This window comes from Cnephaeus nilssonii, assembly GCF_951640355.1.
Source record: "Cnephaeus nilssonii genome assembly, chromosome: 19".
Lineage (NCBI taxonomy): Eukaryota > Metazoa > Chordata > Mammalia > Chiroptera > Vespertilionidae > Cnephaeus > Cnephaeus nilssonii.
The window spans coordinates 15,501,053-15,522,462 of record NC_137090.1 but is presented as its reverse complement, the minus strand read 5'-3'; the positions used below and the strand labels follow the sequence as shown (position 1 = coordinate 15,522,462).

Here is a 21,410-nt window from a genome sequence, read left to right as displayed (position 1 = left end):
ATGGAAAACTGTTCATGATATAAGATTAAATAAAAAGGGATAAAAATTACATGTGTGTATATATATATATATACATACATGTGGCATGATCACAATTTCACATAACACACAGATTGATTTAAATATGTACTTTAAAAAATTGAGATATATTTGACATACAACATTGTATATATATATATTTTTTAATATTTTCAAAATTGATTTCAGAGAGGAAGGGAGAGGTAGAGAGAGATAGAAACATCACTGGTAAGAGAGAATCACTGATCAGCTGCCTCCTGCACGCCCCTGACTGGGGATTAAGCCTGCAACCCGGGCATGTGCCCTTGACTGGAATCAAACCCAGGACCCTTCAGTCTGCAGGCCAATGCTCTATCCACTGAGCCAAACCAGCTAGGGCGCTCGCTCTTTCTTTCTTTCTTTCTTTCTTTCTTTCTTTCTTTCTTTCTTTCTTTCTTTCTTTTTACTTTTCTTTTTAGGTCTAGAAGGAAATTTAAAAAAAATGTTTTTTATTGATTTCAGAGAAGGGAAAGGGAGAGAGAGAGATAGAAGGATCAATGATGAGAGAGAATCATTGATCGGCTGCCCCCTGCACGCCCTCTACTGGGGATTGAGCCCACAACCCGGGCATGTGTCCACCAGAATCAAACCCGGGCCACAGGCCGATGTTCTATCCACTGAGCCAAATCGGCTAGGGCTAGAAGAAAATACTAATGCTGGTTATTCCTAGGCCCGATTACTAGTATAAGGCCATTTTATTTTGTTCTTTAAACTTCCCACATTTTCCAAATATACCATTTTCTAATTAGAAATGAATAATGATTGTTCTCTAAGTTCTACTTTCTTCTCAGGTAGGTTACCCAAGCTATCTTAAGTTATGAGTGGAGAGGGAGAGGAGAGAGGAGGGAAGGGGAGGGAAGAGACATTAATTTGTTGTTCCAACTATTTATGCATTCATTTGTTGATTCTTTTTTTAAATATAAATTTTTTTAAAATTAATTTTGAGAGAGAGCGAGAGAAACACTGATTTGTTGTTCTAGTTATTTATGCATTCATTGGTTCTTATATGTGCTCTGACCGGAGATTGAACCTGCAACCTTGGCATATCAGGATGACGCTCTAACCAACTTAGCTACTTGGCCAGGGCCTCTCCCTGTTACTTTAAAAAGTCATATGAGGAAGTAGTGCTATTTACCTTCTATAGTATGTCGTTTTCTCTTTCTTGTTACTGGCAGATCTTCTTTGCTGTCATCTTGCTTTCCGTCTGAGGTGTCATTGTGCCCTTCCTCCTCCTCATCTGAGTATTGATTCAGGGCATCTACCAACTCCAGGAAAACAGCATCACTAATCAGGACAGATCCAGGAATCATCTCTGAAACATAAGGTTTAAATGGATGAACAGTGGTTGTTTCATATTCCATTAGTCCTCCTAGGAAAGTTTTGTTGTATTCACTCCTGAGGCCCAGGAAGATAAGATGTGGACATTTTTATATGGACACCAGGGGATTACAATAATTTGATTGGCTCTTACAACTACAATAGTTCAGCTGACCAGTGGAAAATCCAGTTATAAATTTTATTCTTACTGGAGTATTTCACTTCCGTAGTCAAAGAATCTCACAGAAATGTGCAAACAATACAGATGTGACAGAAAAAGAATGATAAAATAAAAATATACTTGGTTTTTCTGCTAACTGGTCAATAGTGATTCCTTTGAATAAAAAGATAGCATTTTTTTTTCTAAAATACTATAGGGGGTTATACTACATCTTAGGACAGTGATGGGCAACCTTTTGAGCTTGGTGTGTCAAACTTCGCCAAAAAACTGAGCATAACTCGGGTAGTGTGTCACTTTGAGGAAAAAACTAACTCTAAGACTCTAGTCGCAAATGTTTCATCCTCAGGAGCAGCAAATGTTTCATCCTCGGCATGCGGCTGCGTGTCATCAGAAATGGCTACGCGTGTCAGTGCTGACACGCATGTCATAGGTTCGCCATCACTGTCTTAGGAGAAAGTCTTTGGACACTAGAGGGCGTAGTGGATAAATGCATTCAACAGCATCATAACACCTAAAATTGTCATAAGAGCAAATCCATTGGGAGTCTCTCCCTATCTTCCCAGTTCTTGTACACTAACAGCCTTTTCAAAAACTACTTCTAAAACTACAACTAAATCCAAATGACTTTCTTTTAGAAAAGTCAGGATATTATAATCAATTTCTGAGAGATACAGGGGATATCTAGATCAAAGTCATAGGACAGAGAGGTTATGCTCATTGCCATTCTCAGAGAAAGGAAAATGAAGAGAAATGTCTTTGGGTGGATTTACGAAAAACTTCTAAAATCAAACTTATTTGTACACTGAACTTTCTCTCTCGTCACTGATTACTATATGATCCTTTTATGTCCAAACTCCTTTTAAAATTTAACTGGAAATTCTTTAATATAAAATTTCTACTCTCAGCCATGTGATTACACTGAAATATTCTCTTTTTAAAATATATTTTATTGATTTTTTACAGAGAGGAAGGGAGAAGGAAAGAGAGTTAGAAACATTGATGAGAGAGAAACATCAATCAGCTGCCTCCTGCACACCTCCTACTGGGGATGTGCCCGCAACCAAGGTACATGCCCTTGACCAGAATCGAACCTGGGACCTTTCAGTCCGCAGGCCGATGCTCTATCCACTGAGCCAAACAGGTTAGGGCTACACTGAAATATTCTTTAGTGTGTACACCGTAAGGCAGGAGATAAGAGGAAGATGATGGACCAAAGAAGAGGCACCATTCTAACAGTTTTCTCACGAAGAGCCCAGCACCACTACCTTCTTCACCGTGTACTTTCCCATCGTAGTTATTGATCAGCTCTTCAATGAAAGTCTCATCTTCTTCTTTCACCTCATCTCCCATGTAGGGAATATTGCACAAAACTGTCTCATCTTCTACCTGAAATCAAACCAGAAGTGATTTCTCCCATGAATCTACTATGCACCTCCTCTTTTCTATTTAATGAAATACTTGCTGAGCGTTTTTGCTACCTGAATCTCCTGAAAATGACTTTGGTCACAGTGGCCTGAGTTTAAAAACCTGGTTATTTTGTTTTGTCAACAAAACCTCAAATGAAGAGGGCAATGCTACTTTTAGGGGGGGAAAAAGTAAGTTTAACTACAGGAGGATATTAACTACCAAACGTTTTGCATGATACTAATAAAGATATTTCCACTAACACCTAAAATTTGGTAGTACATTTGTTTTTCACAGTGATTCCATCATCACTTTTTATTCACTAAACATTATTGTGAAATAGGTATGAATATCACCTAAACAACAGTTTAGAAAGTCTTCAATTCTAATTCTTCTCGGACATAGAGATTAAATGAGATGGAAGGCTTCCAAAAATATAATGTGCAATATAACTAAAATATTTAGAACAGAAACTGGGCAACCATACATTTTTGGATATTCTATTATATACTCTAAGACTAAGCACTCTGATAATTATAATAACAAAAATGATTGTAATTCATGTCACTTGCACTCAGTGGGAACCTAAAGTCAATCGCAGTGTATGAACTACAATATTTTCTGGTAATAAGCAATACTAATGGATTTTTTCCTTTTTTTGATTCAACAGAGAACACAGTCATTCTTAAATCCTAAAGTATCAGAGTAAAATTACTCTGAAATTTAATTCTGAGGATTCCTTCTGTAAACCCATATTTTATTCTGCTGAATTGTTATCTGTCACCAGGCAGATGATAAGCTATGGCAGTATTTAGAGACTGCTTATCAGTACCACAAATAAGCCTAGTAGGAGTTAGCATAAAGGCCCAGATGAAAGGATTGTGGATCCCTGTGCACCTCATTTATCTCAGTTGCTTTCATAGCATCTTGACTTTAGAGGATTTAGAAAGGATTGAGCCATCAGCAGGGAGTTGTCAACCTGCTTGAGCCTCAAGTGTCTGACTTAGACTGCATTTAATTGCACATGTTATAAAATTGAACAAGGTAGTAAAGAAAAACTGGAGTCTTGCCCAGTCTCACTCATTCAAAAAAAAAAAGAACCATCATCAGTGCAGAAGTATACTTCAGAGCGCACAATACCTACCAAATTAGAGCAACTTGCAATATACTTTTTAGAGTAAATAAGTTACTCTAAAAGCATTCTGCCCTGCATGTCCAAGCTTTGTTACATATACTCTGACAATATTTACCTTAAGAGGAGTGCCAGCATATTAACATAAGAAAATCGTAAGAGTTTAAACATTTATCACATTGCTTTCAATACATACCATAAAGTTCTGCTGGAGAGGGGACCAGGAATACATAATGGGAACCAATGCAACTGTGTTCAGAGACCGCATTAACATATGCTGGCTTGCAAATCCCGGGAAAATGCTGTCAATGGTACACTGAAATATAAACAATGATATGGAGAGGGAAAGGCAAGCACACAACTCAAGAGAATTGGAGTTTCCTTCCCAAATGATCCCAGTAGCCTTCTAGTTCTTTCAAATAAATAAGCTGAGGGTTTTGTAACAGCTTCTAAAAGAAACCACTATACACCTGTGGAAAGGAGGAACTCTCTCTTATTCACCTTTGTATCCTCTACCGAATCCAGCACATACTCAATGATGTTTATTTCAAATCCCACACTTGATGTTTATTTCAACCTAAAACTGTTGGTCTCCTTGGGCTGTACATAAGAGCAAAGGACCTCTGAAAGTCCTAAGAGATGAGGAGGAAGATGAGGAAGTTTTCCCGAAGACCTAAACTTTAAGGCAGCGGACCTCAACTTAGCTGCACAGGTGATGGGGACAGTACAGGGGGAAGCAAAAGGAAGTATAGTCATATTTTGCTTTGGAAAATAAAGTTACTCTCAATATACTCCCTGATTTTTATATCTTAAAATTATTATCTCTTTAGGAAAGTAGTATATGTGTAAATTTACAATAAGGGCTATCCCTTTGGTCAATATATTCCTGTCCATTATCCAAGGCATTCTTTTTTCCAATATCAAAATGCAGCAAGTGCCAAACAAGGCACAAAAAATGGTAGATTTGAAGCCTGAACATACAACCCAGGAAAGTAGACAGCAAATGTCTTGTTTTTTATCTATGAAAAACTCATGATTATGCTCATTAACTGAAGAGAACAATAGGCAAAAAGGTTCTTTAAGCTACAGATTTACCATTCCAGTTATTCAAAGTTTACTATAACAACTGTACCCATTATCTTTACTTATTTTCTAATCACAAATACAAGTCCAATGAAGAGAGGAAGGCTGAGCTTAGATACCCAGAAGTACCTTTTTGAGAAAAGGATGCCCACTCAGAGGCTTCATCAACTGAACAGGTTGAACACGTAGCTTCTTCCATTCTTCATTGAGGATCTGGGTTTTTTCTTGAACCTTTGCAAAATTTGCTACATATAGAGCCTAGCAAAGGCAAGAAAAAAGTAGTTAGAATTTCAAGAGAAGAGGTGAAAAAATTCAACCCCTCCACAATGGATCAATATGTTAAAATACAGAACCTTTCACTTGGAAATTATTTTTTACCTTTGCACCCATATTTGCCTGAAGCCGTTTAAGTTGTCGAAGTCTCATGTATTCAGACTTAACCTTTCTTTTCCAATAAGTGATACATTTGGAAGTTGGGGCATTTGGTATATCCATTTTGCTGTAATCTAAGAGAGACAGAGATGAGAAATAGCATTTTACAGCCTGGAAATGAAGCATTCCTCAAACTCAACCACTGTCAGTTATACTTTTATTCCTACTATACTTATTCATAAAAACATACACTTAAAGAACCCAAATCCATGAGTTCAACAGGAAGTTTCAATTAAAAAATTTCATGTCTGCAATTCCTGATCTTATTACCACCCTAACCCCCAACTGAGTGGACACAGATGGAAGATGTTCTGCAGGGCAGGGGGAAGGCTGGGGGATATGTTTAGCAGCTGCCTCCTCCCATACCTCAAGAAGTTGTCTCAGATATTTAGGAACTTGGATTACTTGGAAATTTTGAAGCCTACTTACTACCATGATTAAGAGAAATGTTTAGCAAGAATTAATTACAAAGAGGTACATAGAAACATCCACACTATAAAACTGTACCTGCCAAATTATCTAAATCTACCACACCCTTGGCAATAAAGGGTGGACATGACAACAGCATAATTACATCTCAAAGTCAATAGCAAGACATTTAGAAATATATAACACTGTAAATAACTTTTTGTGTGTGTTTGAATAAAGAGTCACAGTTTTAAAGAAGTACTTATACTCTACCTACCTCAGAATGCAAGGGGAAGTGTCCAGTAAAATGTGCCTTCTGTTCTTCAGAGGAATGGTAAGACATAAAGGCAAAACAAATATTCAGCTTTTCAAAAGAGAATAGACAGTTTTTAAGTCAGTAAGCATATTTAGACCCTGATACCTTCAGTAGGATGCTCTCCCATAACTATGAAGAGTTTAAGGTCTCTGCTACCATTATTTCTGCATGTAAGTCGGGTCTGAATAACACTTGATGCCACTGGGAAGGGTCCTTTAAACTCTATCCTTCCAGTCATGTGTACAAATATATTCTCACAATTACCAAGTTTGCTATTTTGCTTTTCTGAACCAATTTCTAGGCTCAGCTTGCAGGCTGCCCATCAATTATTTTAGAGAAAGAACAAATTTTGTGTGCATGTGAAAATTCAATAAAATCTACAGGAATATGTTTTTCCTCAATAGTAATAAATATTTAGGTTTCCTAGAGAACTAGTTTAATTCACTTCACCTAAAATTTTAAGTTTCTGAATATATTACAAGGAGCTATGAAGAGCCAAAATCTGAAACAGAAACTAAAGTTTCAGACCTTGTTTTTTAAAATTTCTGGGAAAAAAAAAGTTTTCTTTTGGAGTTTAATATCATATTTCTCCTAATGGATCATTTTAAAATTACCTGCTTTTCCCCATAAGAATTGATAGCACAGATAAGAAAACAGCAAAATTTAACCCACTGTCACACATACGCCACAATCAGATCATGATCATGTTATCTCATGCACATGGGCTTTGATGAACCAAATAGACTGGTATAATGCTATTAGAAATTTAGAGGATAAGTAAAGGAAGGAAGGAATAGCAAAACACAGACAGACTCACTGTGTTTACTAAAACGCAACCAAGTGATTCAAGCTTGTAAAAACAGAATTCCCTGTGAGTTAATCATTATCTCTCTGGAAGAAGAGAATGAAACAACATAATCTAGGAATTTGAATCCAAGAGTGCTAAAATGATGGGATATAAAAAAATTAAGCTGACCTGAATTTCTTTCCTACAAATTGCCCCACCTCTCTTCCTCCTACATCTGTTAAATAGTTCTCATTCCTCTATGGAATGGGGTCAAAAGAGGGCCTCTTTTTGACTGATAAAACTACACATCACACTCACATGTAATACTAAGTAGTTGTTCATATACTGTCTGCCGAACAATGAATAGTCTACTCCAGGAAATGAAAAAATGGTTCAAATATAAGACAAAACTGCCTCTCTGAGAAACGTTAGGTTATCCTTACTGAGATGCAAATGACCCAAATGTTACGGATCACAATTCGGTTAATCATCATAACCTCCTTAAAAAATGGGTTTTAATTACAATCTCTTTCCCATTCTTTTTGGAACTCATCTCCCTTTTTGAAATAGAGAGCTTAGGGCAGTTTGCTGTATCCATTTGAAACTGGAGATCAAGTAATGGAAAATAACATAATCCACAGTTGCCAGTGTGTGTGTGTGTGTGTGTGTGTGTGTGTGATTCAAGCTTTTCAGAAATTTTAAAAAACAAGGTCTGAAACTTTAGTTTCTGTTTCAGATTTTGGCTCTTCATAGCTCCTTGTAATATATTCAGAAACTTAAAATTTTAGATGAAATGAATTAAACTAGTTCTCTAGATTTCTTAGAGGAGATGGCCACAGAGAAATATCAATATTTTTTATTAAAGAAAGGAGTTATAACTGACATGTAATATCCTACAGCCTGTCAAGAGTTGACAGTATACACATAAACACGAAAATGACATTATTTTAACCAACCATAATGTAAAATAAGCCACACTTCCTCCTTTTACAATAAAAATGGTATTTGAATTTCATGTGACTGTGAAGTAATATTTATTTTGCTTTGCTTTTTAATGGGTCTTCAATGTTTCTAAAAGTTTATTTGGCAGTTAGTCAGTCCCCACAGAGTGTATGAGGAAGAAGAGACATACTATGTGGAACAGATAGGTATGATTAAAATAAACACCTGAAACACAGCCATAAGACTGGTTCTCAAAGCATCTGGACACTAACCAACAACTATCATTTCAGATTTTTAAAAAATATATATTTTATTGATTTTTTTACAGAGAGGAAGGGAGAGGGATAGAGAATTAGAAACATCGATGAGAGAGAAACATCGATTCAGCTGCCTCCTGCACACTCTCTACTGGGGATGTGCCCACAACCAAGGCACATGCCCTTGATCAGAATCGAACCCGGGACCCTTGAGTCCGCAGGCCGATGCTCTATCCACTGAGCCAAACCAGTTAGGGCCAGATTTTTTTTTTTTTTAAAGCAAGCAAACAAAACACTAAGCACTCCCTAGAGCAGACTTGGAGAAAGAGGCTCATACAACTTGGGCAATGGGAATGGCACATAAAAAATACCTTATATTTCTACTAGATCTGTTCTTTAGTTCTTAGACATGCAAAACAACATTTATATGTCAGTTAACTACTAAGCTATTACTTAAGAGCTTTTTATTATGTTCACTTAGTTTACTTATACATTGAAAATGAACTTCAAAACATGCTGTTTTGGTCAAGAAGTTTAAAATTGTCTTTATATAAATAATGCCAAAACTCAATAAGATAAGCAACCCAATAAAAATGACAAAAGAAAAAAATCTGAGTAGATACTGCACCAAAAAATATATAGAAATGGCAAAACAGCACACAAAAAAGATGCTCAATACTATTAGTCATTAGAGAAATGCAAATCAAAACCACAAGATGTACTATTACAACCCACTAAAATGGCAAAAACAAAAAAGGTTGATAAGATCAATTGTTGGTAAGGATGTGGAGCAAATTGGTATCCTCATACCTTGCTGGTGGAAATGCAAAATGGTACAGCCACTTTGGAAAAACAGTTGGCCAGTAAAAAAAAAAAAAAGTTAAATATATACTTACCATATAACCTGACATACAATTTCTAATTATCCAAGATAAATGAAAATATATGTCCCCACAAAGGTCTGTACACAAATATTCACAGCATTTTTATTCAGAATAGCCAAAAAGTGGAAACAAGACAAATATTTATGGATTTGCGAATGGATACAAAGTGCAGCATATACATACAACTGAATACTCCGTAATAAAAAAGGAATGAACAGTTCCCATACATGCACAACACATCTCAAAAACTTTATGGTAAGTGAAAGAAATCAAACACCAAAAAATGACATACTATATGACTCCACACACATGACATTCTACTAGAATATTTCTAGAAAGGGCAAAGTGACAGAGAGTAGATCAATGGTTGTCAGGGGCTGGGGTAGGGGAAAGCAATTAAAAGGAAAGGAGCATAGCCCTAGCCAGTTAGGCTCAATGGATAGAGCATCGGCCCACGGACTGAAGGGTCCCGGGTTTGATTCCTGTCAAGGGCACATACCTAGGTTGCAGGCTTCATCTGGCCTTGGTCAGCCCTGGTTGGGGTGCAACCAATCCATGTGTCTCTCTCACCTCTCACATTGATGTTTCTCTCTCTCCCACTCCCTTCCCCTCTAAAATAAAAAAGAAAAGGAGCACAGCCCAGCTGGTGTGGCTCAGTGGTTGAGCATTGACCCAGAAACCAAGAGGTCATGGTTTGATGCCGTCAGGGCACATGCCAGGATTGCAGGCTTGCTCCCCATAGGGGATGTGCAAGAGAAAGCCAATCAATGATTCTCTCATCACTGATGTTTCTAATCCTCTCTCCCTCTCCCTCTCTGAAGACAATAAAAACTTTTTTTTTTTAAGGAAAGGAGCATAAAGTCACTTTTTTGTGATGATAAAAATGTTTTATAACTTGGTTGTGATGATGGTGATTTGACTATGTACTTTTATGAAAACTTGCTGTACTATATACATAAATGATTAACTTATTGTACATAAATTTTTACCTCAATAATGCGGATTAAAGAAAAAATAAGTCTTTCTTGATGACCTGTTAATCTAGTATTTCCCAGAGACTTACTATTAAAAATAGTGGGCAATTTCACCTTTTAAAAAATATATATTTTATTGATTTTTTACAGAGAGGAAGGGAGATGGAGAGAGAGCCAGAAACCTCGATGAGAAAGAAACAACAATCAGCTGCCTCCTGCACACCCACTACTGGGGATGTGCCTGTAACCAAGTACATGCCCTTGGCTGAATCGAACCCGGGACCCTTGAGTCCGCAGTCTGACGCTATATCCACTGAGCCAAACCAGTCAGGGCCAATTTCACCTTTTAAAAAAAACTCTTGAGTGACTTCAGAATGAATAATAGTAGAATGATCAATATTGGTTCAATTACTATAAAAAATGTTACATGTATACTACTGTAAGATGTTAATAATATGGGAAACGGGATGTGGGTTATATGGGAACTACCTGTAATACCTTTATAATTTTTTTTTGTAAATCTAAAACTGTTTTAAGAAAATAAGGTTTGTTTTTTAAAAAAATTGATAATTGGAAATGTTAACTACCTATTTACAAGTCAGATATCTACAGGAAAAGAAAGCTATAAAAACTTGGAAATCTTTCCCCAGAAAATTGGCTCTCAATTTGCTTCAAAGGCTAAACCTAGAATGTAGTTTGTCACTAGTTGAAAACGGGAAAACATTATTGAAATATTTGGAGATAAAACATTTAAGGAACGATATCAATATCCTTAAACTCAGAGACTGAAATCAGACTATAAAAGTTCCAAACTATGAAATTCTTTCATCCACATAAAGGTGTTCGTTTACAGAAGCTTATCTTAGGGTCAAGTTCAACGTCTTTACTACTTTCTCTTTTAGAACAAATAATTTTTGTTAATGCCTGGGTAAATTGCACTGTAGATGTTTAAATTTTCCATCTCATTCTCTTTCCTTTTCACTTTATGGTAGAGTTGAAATATAAACAATAGGGGTGAATCTACCTCTGCCAACAGCTCTAGTAAAGCATAATGAGTTATTCTGGTGATGACCAATTTCATCAACATTCCTGTTAAAATCAACTCTGTGGCTAGGTATATAATGATGGATCCTCCAAGTAAGATCTATTAAACACATCTTTAATTTCTACTCTCCCACTCCTCCAATATATTTATATTTGTTATTAGTTTGAGGTTCTGGGCACCATACACATAGAAAAAAAACCTTACTAACAGGAAGCTGTGAAATTTTTTTCCTGAATTCTTATTTAATATAAAATTATACCACTAATATTTTTTAGTATTGCTTTATTAAGAAAATAAGGTCATTTGCACTAGAGACAATGGTGATAAAAATCAAAGCAGGATTAATTTTTATGAGACCCAACAGATATACAACAATCTATATATTCTATATATACAAAAGCCTAATATGCAAATTGTCCCCATGGGAGTTCAACAGGGAGACCAATCACTCGCTATGATGTGCGCTGACCACCAGGAGGCGGCGTGGAACAAAGGAAGGCCCTGGTCATCAGCCAGCAGCCAGGGAAAGGAGGCCCCCACTGAAGGCCCTGATTGGCCCTGATCTCCAGCCAGGCCTAGGGACCCTACCCGTGCATGAATTTTGTGCCCTGGGCCTCTAGTGATTTATAATAGTTAAAGCAATCTAACAGAATCAGCTCCATCTTGGCTGATTCTGTACTACACTAGCACAAAGTTTAATACTTACTGATTAATACTTAATACTGCTCATTATTATTCAATAAAACAAGACAGTTTTAGTTATTCCATTTTGAAACAAAGTATTAGGGTAAGTGTGTCAGAGAACACAACACACCAGAAGCACTTAACTCCAATTATCCATTAAGTAATTCTTGACTTTTGGGTTTGGAGCACTGAAGTCCCAACTGACAGTTTGATGGATTGAAAAGGTATAAAAGAGCCCCAAACACAATCTGAACAAATTTAAAAAGAAAAACAAACAACTGGGACTTCCTAGAATGGAGGTATTCCCTAAGAGCAGTTTTTCTTTTTTAAATCTTCCCCTCAATCCTAATCTAACTGGTATAACTCTCTTCACCTTTCTCCACATGCCTTTTTTTCTCTTTAAACTACCCTATGTAGAAATGTAATGTGTGTGTTTTTGTTTTGCTTTGTAAATCTTCACCAGAGGATATTTTTTCCATTGCTCTTTAGTGTGTGGGAGGAAGGGAGGTAAGAGGGGGAGAAGGGGAGAGGCATGGAGGGAATGGAGAGAGGGAGAAAGAGGGAGTGGAGAGGGGGAGAAGGAGGGAGGGAGAGAGGGGGATGTGCGAGAGAGACACATTGATTGACCAGGAATAGAACCCGGACTCTCTAACCACTGAGTACACCAGCCAGGGCTGTAATGTGTTTTTAGTGTTGATGCCTCAAACATTTTTTTGGCAGTTGCTAGTTAACAAAGTAGAAATTTTTAAAACAGTCCAAGACAGTAAAAGCATATACTACTTAATTAAATAAATTGTTACATGTTTCATATAAAGCATGAACAGTAACAAAAACTGTTACCCACAGGAAAAGGAAGCCAGATTTCAGATATCAAAAGTTAAATAGAAACAATTAATATATTAAATACTTTTTAAAAGGCATGCTAATTCAAAGGCAAGTAAGGTAAGAGACACAAGTCCAACTACATTTTCTCCCCCTTTCCTTTCTCACAAAAGTGATCTTGAGAGTCAATTTCATTTTTTAATCCTAGGCTCCTTATTCTAGTGCTGTTTCAAAGAGAAGTCAAATAATACCATAATGAAGAAGTAATTTCAACCTCAGCCAGCCGAAACCGGTTTGGCTCAGTGGATAGAGCAACGATGGCCTGCAGACTCAAGGGTCCCAGGTTCGATTCTGGTCAAGGGCATGTACCTTGGTTGCAGGCACATCCCCAGTAGGGGGTGTGCAAGAGGCAGCTGATTGATGTTTCTCTCTCATCGATGTTTCTAACTCTCTATCTCTCTTCCTCTCTGTATAAAATCAATAAAATATATTTTTAAAAAAAGTAATTTCAACCTCAGCCGGTTTTAAAGCTGTGTTTTAGCATAAGGTCCATGATTGGCCTACAACCGTGGTCGGCAAACTGCGGCTCGCGAGCCACATGCGGCTCTTTGGCCCCTTGAGTGTGGCTCTTCCACAAAATACCATGGCCTGGGGGAGTCTATTTTGAAGAAGTGGCGTTAGAAGAAGTTTAAGTTTAAAAAATTTTGCTCTCAAAAGAAATTTCAATCGTTGTACTGTTGATATTTGGCTCTGTTGACCAATGAGTTTGCGACCACTGGCCTACAAGTACTCAGTAGCAGAATTAGGATCCAGATCTCCAACTGCCAGCCCCAGAGATCTGCGCACTATTTATGCATTCCACAAATATGTACTGAGCACCTACTGTGTGCCTGGCACTATTTTGGGTGCTTAGGGTACATCAGTGAATAAATCAGACAAACATCCCTGCCCTGGGAGAGTTAACACTGTGATGCACACACGCAATATAAACCTTGGCAATAATAGTATTATTACATCTTTATAGATAGTCCTTTCCTTTATTGTAATTGTGTTTACAAAAAAGTACTTATCTCCGAACACACACTTTCTTTTATGTAACTAAGTAATCTCTGTTCCAATGACACAACATCCTAGCCCTGGGGATTCCAAGACTGAAAATAGCCAAGCTCTTACAGAACGTCTTACAGCACCTTCTCCGGCTGGAAACTTCAATGCTGGTTTCCTAAACTTAAAGGCACCGGGCGGGGGATTTTTCTCTTCGAAGACGTGGAGGAGCAGACCACACTTACAATGCGGTCCTCCAACGCACGCAGTAGCTCCTCCACCTCGGCTCCTTTTCTTACTCCTCTCGCGCTAGGCGCCACACCTAAGCTACTCCCTTTACAGTCTTACATTTCACCTGTAAAAGCCCGTTCTCAATATCCCACCGGCGTCGCTAACATCCTTCCATATCCCTCCCCTCTCCCCGGCCCCCGAAACAATGTCTCAGTAGTCACTTTTTTACCAAAATAAGTTTGTCCCACGTTTCCTAACGGGCATGTCCCAAATACAACACCTTGCTTTTTTTGCTTCAAGGAACTTTCCCTTCTACCGTTTGATCCCCAGGAGAATTCCGGGGTGGGCAGGGATAGGCGGGAAACCAAATTTGGAGAGAAGCTGCCTCTCACTCGGGGCTGGGACTGGGGAGGCGAGGGGCGCCCAGCCCCCAAAACCCAAGGAGGCTTCTGCACCGGCTCCACCCCGAGAGTGAGCGCCCCCTTATAGTTTACACCTCAGGACCTCGCTCACCTCACCCCAGCCCCGGCCCAGTTTTCCACTGCCACCCCTCCAACACCTCCCGAATGCGGCCCGGTGTCCGGCCCTCCCCGTGCACAGCCCCAGGTCTCGGGGAGTCCACCTCCCTAAGGGCCCCCGCAGGTGCCACCGCCCACTCACGCCCTCCCTACGCCGGGGCCCCCGCCCACCTGGCCCACCCCGCCCTCCAACGGGATTCCCGTCCCCGGGCCCGCCCCCGCCGCTCCTCCTCCCGGACACACCGCCCTCCCAGCCCCAGACGTGGTCCTCGCCGGGGGCTCACTGGCCCGTCACCCCCTTTCCTGCAGCCCTCGGAATCGGGAGTGGCCGCCCCGCTACCCCGGCAGACAGGCACTGTGCCCTCCGCTTCCCCTCAATTCCCTGACCCCTTCGCCTTTTCCTCTCTGAGGTACCGGGTGGCGAGGTGCCGAGGCCCGGCCCCACCGCCCGGCCCGGGCTTGTTTACTCACTCACCCTCCATCCCGAGCCGCAGGCGCTCTCCGCTAGGACGCCTGCGCACCGCGGCCCCGCCCCCGCGCCGTGGCCCCGCCCCGCGCCTCCTCCGGCGCCTGCGCACTGCGCCGCCCTCCCTGCAGGTCAGCTACCTGGGCTTCCTTCTGAACGCGTCTTTATGGGGCGCCAACACCTGTACCCTGGAGTGGAGGTGGTACAACCCCAGCCCGATGGTTTACTAAGTGGCACTATTAGCGGACAGGTTTTTTGGGAAATCTCGAGGAGACACTAGTATCTTCTTGAACACCTTATCCAGCGGTTGCACCATCCCCACGTCTGACTGCATCATTTGAAGCCAATCTGGAACCCCTTCATACCAATCTCTCACACCTACCAATACCCCCAAGCACCCGCTTACGGGCATTATTTATTCCTGCTTTATTTACACCTGACTTCTCCATATCTGTCAAAAACTTTCCTAATCCCTTAGTTTCAAATTAGCCTGTATCAAAAAGTATCTCTTCAGAAGATAACTATAGGTTACAAAGGTAACTTTACAGGAGAGAAATTTAGCAGACATCACCTTAACAAAAGTGATCAAAGTTAACATATTCTTATTAGATTAGGTACTTCTCAATATGATGCAATGAGAAGGGCACAAAACCACATCTTGATTTCAGAGAGGAAGGGAGAGAAATAGAAACGGCAATGATGAGAGAGAATCATTGATTGGCTGCCTCCTGCACAGCCCCTACTGGGGATTGGGCGGGCAACCCCAGCATGTGCCCTGACTGGAAATGGAACCATGACCTCCTGGTTTATAGGTCAATGCTCAACCACTGAGCACACTGGCTGGGCTGTAGTATTCTTGAAAAAAAAAAAAAGCATAAATTAAATCACAAGGAAGTGTTAGAAAAATTCCAAATACAGAATAACTGGCCAGGCAGGATCTTCAAAAAATGTCAAGGCCATGCAAGAAAAAAAAAAGGTGAGAAACTGTCCCAGATTGGAGGAGACTGATGAGACGTGACAACTGAATGTAATGTGTGATCTGAAATTGAGTCCTGGTCCAGAGAAAGGACAAAAGTGGGACAATGAAATTAGAATACAGTCCATAAATTCGTTAATGGTATTTTATTCATCTTAATTCTTGGCTTTAGCAATTGTACTTCCTCAGCATTCGAGGAAGATGTCTGAAGGGTACATAGGAAGTCTCTACCTTTGCAACTCTTTTGTAAATCTGAAATTATTTCAAAATATAAAATTAAAACTTAAAATACAAAATAAAATCATCTTAAATTTGTCTCCAAGTGTATAACAATAAAAGCTTATAATGGCCGAAACCGGTTTGGCTCAATGGATAGAGCGTCGGCCTGCGGACTGAAAGGTCCCAGGTTCGATTCCGGTCAAGGGCATGTACATTGGCTGCGGGCACATCCCTGGTAGGGGGTGTGCAGGAGGCAGCTGGTCGATGATTCTCTCTCATCGATGTTTCTAGCTCTCTATCCCTCTCCCTTCCTCTCTGTAAAAAATCAATAAAATATATTTTAAAAAAAGCTTATAATGTTTATTTTTTAAGATAATCTTCATAACAACTCTATGAAGTAGGTAGGGAGGATTTCAGTTTTAGGCATGAGACTATTCTGGCATAAAGGAGTTAAAAGACTCGCCTTACACAGATGAAAAATTGCTGTTAGGTCTTAAACTCAGGTATCAGGATTCCCAATTTAGTGTTTTTTTACTTTTATCAGAAACTTTGACTGTGCTGTATTTCTCTTTCTTCTATCTAATTAACTACCAAATAAAGACAAAATTCCTTCATACTTGGTCATTAGCAGTGATGTTCCTTTCCATTCCCAATTCCTTCTAGATCAGTGATTCTCAAACTTGACTCACATTGAAACAAATACCTGGGGAACTTTAATAACTGATGCCTACCTCTGAGATTTGGTCTGGGCTTCACAAGTTCTAAGAGCATCCCAGGGGATTCCACTGTGTGACCAAGTTTGAGAACCATTACACTACATAAAAAATTGTTTAGCCCTGGCTGGTTTAGCTCTAGCCTGATAGAGTGTCGGCCTACAGACTGAAGGGTCCTGGGTTCGATTCCGGTCAAGGGCACATGCTCAGGTTGCAGGCTCAATCCCTAGTGGGGCGGGGGCGGAGGGGTGTGCAGGAGGCAGCCGAGCAATGATTGTCTCTCATCACTGATGTTTCTATCTCTCTCTCTCCCTCTCCCTTCCTCTCTAAAATCAACAAAAATATATATTTTTTAAATTGTTTAGCCCTAGTAGGTTTTGCTCAGTGGATAGAGCCAGTCCGCAGACTGAAGGGTCCCGGGTTTGATTCTGATCAAGGGCACATACCTCAGTTGCAGGCTCAATCTCTGGCCCTGGTTGGGGTGCATGTGCAATGTTTCTCTCTCACATCCATATTTCTCTCTCTTTGTCTCTCCCTCTCCCTTCCACCTCTCTAAAATCAATGGAAAAACATTCTCAGATGAGGATTAAACAATTTTTATGATTAAAAAAAAAAAGAATGTGGGGTATCTAAGGAGAGATGTTCAGAAAATCTGATTGTCAGGACTAATAGTGGAGAGGAATTTGGGAGCCATCAACATATGGATGGTAACTAACATCATGGGAGTGGACACATTGCTTTAGGAGAGTATGCCAAGGAAATACAAAGAAATTTTGCAATAACAAAGAAAATATGGTTATAGAAATATTTTGAGGTTGGAAAAGAAGGAAGGTGAGGGAATTTATGTCAAAGTTGTAGATCAGAGTTCTGAGGCCCAGCTCAAGCTCCACCTCCTCATTAAGCCTTCCAGCCCTCCTGGATCTCTCTTGCTGCAACTCCAGTACCACTTTTAAAAAATATTTTTTTAATTGATTTTTTTTTTAAGAGAGAAAGAGAGCGGGGGGAGGGAGACGGAGAGAGAAAGAAAAACATCGATGTGAGAGTGGAACGTCATGTGAGAGCAGAACATAGGTTGCCTCCTGCACCACCCCGCCCCCCCACCGGGGATCAAGCCCGAAACCCGGGCATGTGCCCTGACCCAAAATCGAACCAGCAACCTTTTGATGCCCTGGAGCACACCCAACAAATTGAGCCACACTGGCCAGGGCTCCAGTACCACTTTTACACTCACTATCTCACTGTATATCTTTTTTTATATCCACAACGATACTTGGCATAGGACTAAACCCAGGGTTTAGTAATCCTTGTTCACTGGAGGATTATAAAAACAACTTTCCACATCACCAACAAGCATGGGGTTCTTGGGGAAAATTTGTTTGCCAATTGGTTCCTCCTCATTGTGATCAGAGAGAATGTTTCCCGAGACCAGCCTCTTTCTTAGCTGACTGTGGCTCATGAGAAACTATCAGGCAATCCTTGTTTGGCCCACTCTTCCTTTGCAACTTTTTCTTTTCCAGCCCTTCAGGTCTTTGTCCTATAAATTCGTGGAAAAACTATTGGCAAGTGGTCAGCAATTGGACCTTTGAAAAACAGTACCATTACCCCTGCCCCACTCCTCCCAGCCCCACCCCCAGGCAGTGAATAAGAGAAAGGAATAACTGTGTCACTCCTGGCTTCTAGTTGCTCATCTTGCTCTTAAATTGGAGGCCTTTGGGGCTGAAAGAAATTGGACAAAGTGTGCTGAGTAGCCTAATAGAGTGATTCTTTTTCTGAAAAGTCCCTGTTGCGGAAAAATAAAATTATGTGTTTAATTTCTGAAACCTGATGCCTGATTTGCCTTGGCAGCCATTCTCCTGGGCTTGGCTGAGAGTCTGGCAACACTACTTACACTGATTAATACCAGCTCAACTTGCTCCCTGGAGAAGAAGAGCATTATTTACTTGACCGTTTTCTTAAATCCTTTTTAATTTATGTGTATTTTAGCACGATCTTATTGGCTTCAACATGCTGTAACTCTGACTACTGGCCCCAATGAAGCCTTAGAAAAGACTGTTCTGCTCTGTGCACTCACATCCCCATCACAAAACAAGATGTTGTCCTACCCAGTGATTAGAAACAACAGGTCACGTTCTGTTCCTTCTGGGGTGCGCAGGTTCTAAGTGTACTTTTCTGCCCTGCTGGTCCTCAGGCCACTGATAGAAAGGGAAGGAGGTGATGTTTCCCAGAATTCAAAAAGAACTGTCTGCACTATTCTTTCCTCCCTCGAAACCTTCCTCCCTTCCTTCCAGCCCCCTTTGGATGGTGACCCCTTGACTCATTCGGCCCCTCCCTTGCAAAGCCCACAGGGATATCAGATAGCATTTCTCCGAGGGGATACAAAGGACTAAGGAAAGGTTGGGCCCCAGACAGTCCCTGACGGGGAAGTGTAAACACAGCTGTGGAGATGGGAGCAAACCATCCTCCCTCCCCCAGTTCCCACCCAGAAGCAGGGAAAGGCCACCCTGCTGTGGGGGAATAAACAACAAAACAAAGCAAAGCACAATCTAAAAGCCTACATGAAGGTCACCAGAAATGGGCTGCTGCCCAGGCCTTGGTGGGGCCAGTTCAAGTGCCAGACCCCTCCCTGAACACTTAGAGGCAAAGGCAGCTCCAAAGCACGTTGAGGCCTAGACATTACTGAGCCTGGAAACCTGGCTCCGTTTTTGAAGCTGCTCCTCTCCCGGACACTCTGTCCTCTGATCTCAAAAACCTAGCTTTCCACCCCCAGGTACTTAGCTCCCGACCCCTCGTTGCTTAGCGATCATAATAATGCATTCAATTCAGCAAGTAAGAACAGGTCCACAATAAACCATTGTGGCTGTTTATAAATTTAAACTCTGAGCCTCCAAGCCAAAATATTAGAAAGGGCCTCCTTAGCCTTGTTAATTACAAAATAAATTATTCCAGTAGGAAGGAACTTCCTTTTAGGGGGATTAGTTAGGTGGGATCCAGGCCTTGTTTTGCACACACTCTCAAAGCTCCAACCCCACAGCTAGGGTGGTGCTGCCCAGTCTCCCTCTCTCAGCATAGTTAATGGCCGGGCCTTGATCCCACAGGACACACCTTTGGCACAGCACTGCCTGGGAAGTCGCCCTGATTGGGTGGATAACGAATGAGCTGTGCTTCCTTTCTGGCCATCAGGCTCCTCGACTGTAAAACTGCAGAACTAGAAAAATAATAATAGCCTTCAAATACTGACCACTCATTATGTGCCTGGAAGCGTCCTTAAGTGCTTTACAGTGGGTCATCTCATTTCATATGAAGTCAGTAATAGTCTCATCTCATTTTTACAGCTGAGAAAACTAGGGCCTATAGGGATTTTGGAACTTGCCCCAAATCACCCCGTTGGTAAGTGGTGTGGCCAGGATTTGAGACCACTCATTCTGACCCCTAAACCCATGCTCTGAACCACTTCACTCTACCTCTTCCTTTCTCCGAGGTCTTCTAGCTCTGACATCATGATTCTGGGTTCTCCCCATGGCTTTCTGCTCTCCCCAGTGGCTCCAGAAAGAGAAATGTGTTTGGGACTCCTGAAAGGCCGAGGCTCCTTACTTCCTCTGTACTGGAGATGCCAATCAAAGCTGGACACTCCATATCAGCAGGGAACAGCCTGTGTGGGAGACAAACAAATCCTAGCCAGACAGGAAAAGGGAGTGCCCCTTGGTTCTCTGACTTCCCCTGCTCTCTTCCCTGACTTATCAGCAGAGTCCCATACTTCTTATGATTTGGCCCTATGAACCCCACGGTGGCTAGGATGGGCTAGCAGGCTACGAAAACCCTTTTGGAGCAAGACAAGTACATATATCTCTCTACAGATTATATCCATGACACTGTATGTAAAGGAACAAAGATATTTACATATGTAACAAATTGCCTTTAGCACTCACATAATCACTAGATATTGGACTGGATCTGAACTAACATCATCTCATGTAATCCTTGAAGGATGCCTCGTAGACACTGTTACATTGTTATCCCCATTTTACAGAGAAGGACATTGAAGTTCAGTGAGATTGATAACACAGACCAGGGCCACATCGCTGGAAACTGGAGAGCTGGAATTCAAACCTAGGCTAGGTCCGTTTGAAAGCAAAGTCTGTACTCTTTTCAATAAAAGGAGTGTTATGTGTGTAACGAAAAGAACAAAAGTATTAAATTGGAAGGATCCTAGAATATCTTGGGAATATAGTTGTCATAACTGCATGTGTTATATACATCATGATAGTGTGAACCCTGAAAAAAAAAAAAGGACACCTACTAAAAAAGACTCCTGGTAGCTAATTGGGCTCAAATGAAAAAAGCAGAACCTTAAAAACAAAAGAAAAAAAACCTCAGAGCCTAGCAGCCATTACTGCACAGGGTCCTCTGAAGCCTCTGTGCTAAACTGCCTGCATGATGTTTCTGACAGCTGAGCCAACCCTTATATGTAAAGGTTTCCTGAAGTCCTATTCCAATCAAAAGGACTGAGGCTTTCCCCAT

The 21,410-nt window shown here is 40.6% G+C and overlaps 1 protein-coding gene across 2 annotated transcripts in view; it reads right to left on the bottom strand.

Annotated features, from left to right (window-relative positions):
- The window catches only part of EZH1 (enhancer of zeste 1 polycomb repressive complex 2 subunit), a 28,475-nt gene extending 13,436 nt beyond the window's left edge, over positions 1-15,039 (bottom strand). The window contains exons 1-7 of one of the 2 annotated variants that reach the window (XM_079798529.1): positions 14,994-15,039; positions 6,292-6,378; positions 5,553-5,680; positions 5,304-5,432; positions 4,288-4,407; positions 2,821-2,941; positions 1,193-1,369 (exon numbers count right to left, since the gene is read on the bottom strand). In XM_079798529.1, the coding sequence (XP_079654655.1) occupies positions 1,193-1,369; positions 2,821-2,941; positions 4,288-4,407; positions 5,304-5,432; positions 5,553-5,669 (664 nt within the window). In that variant the 5' untranslated portion in view covers positions 5,670-5,680; positions 6,292-6,378; positions 14,994-15,039. The remainder of the gene's footprint in view (positions 1-1,192; positions 1,370-2,820; positions 2,942-4,287; positions 4,408-5,303; positions 5,433-5,552; positions 5,681-6,291; positions 6,379-14,993) is intronic. The other variant, XM_079798530.1, reaches the window with a different exon arrangement.
- Positions 15,040-21,410: the final 6,371 nt, after the last annotated feature.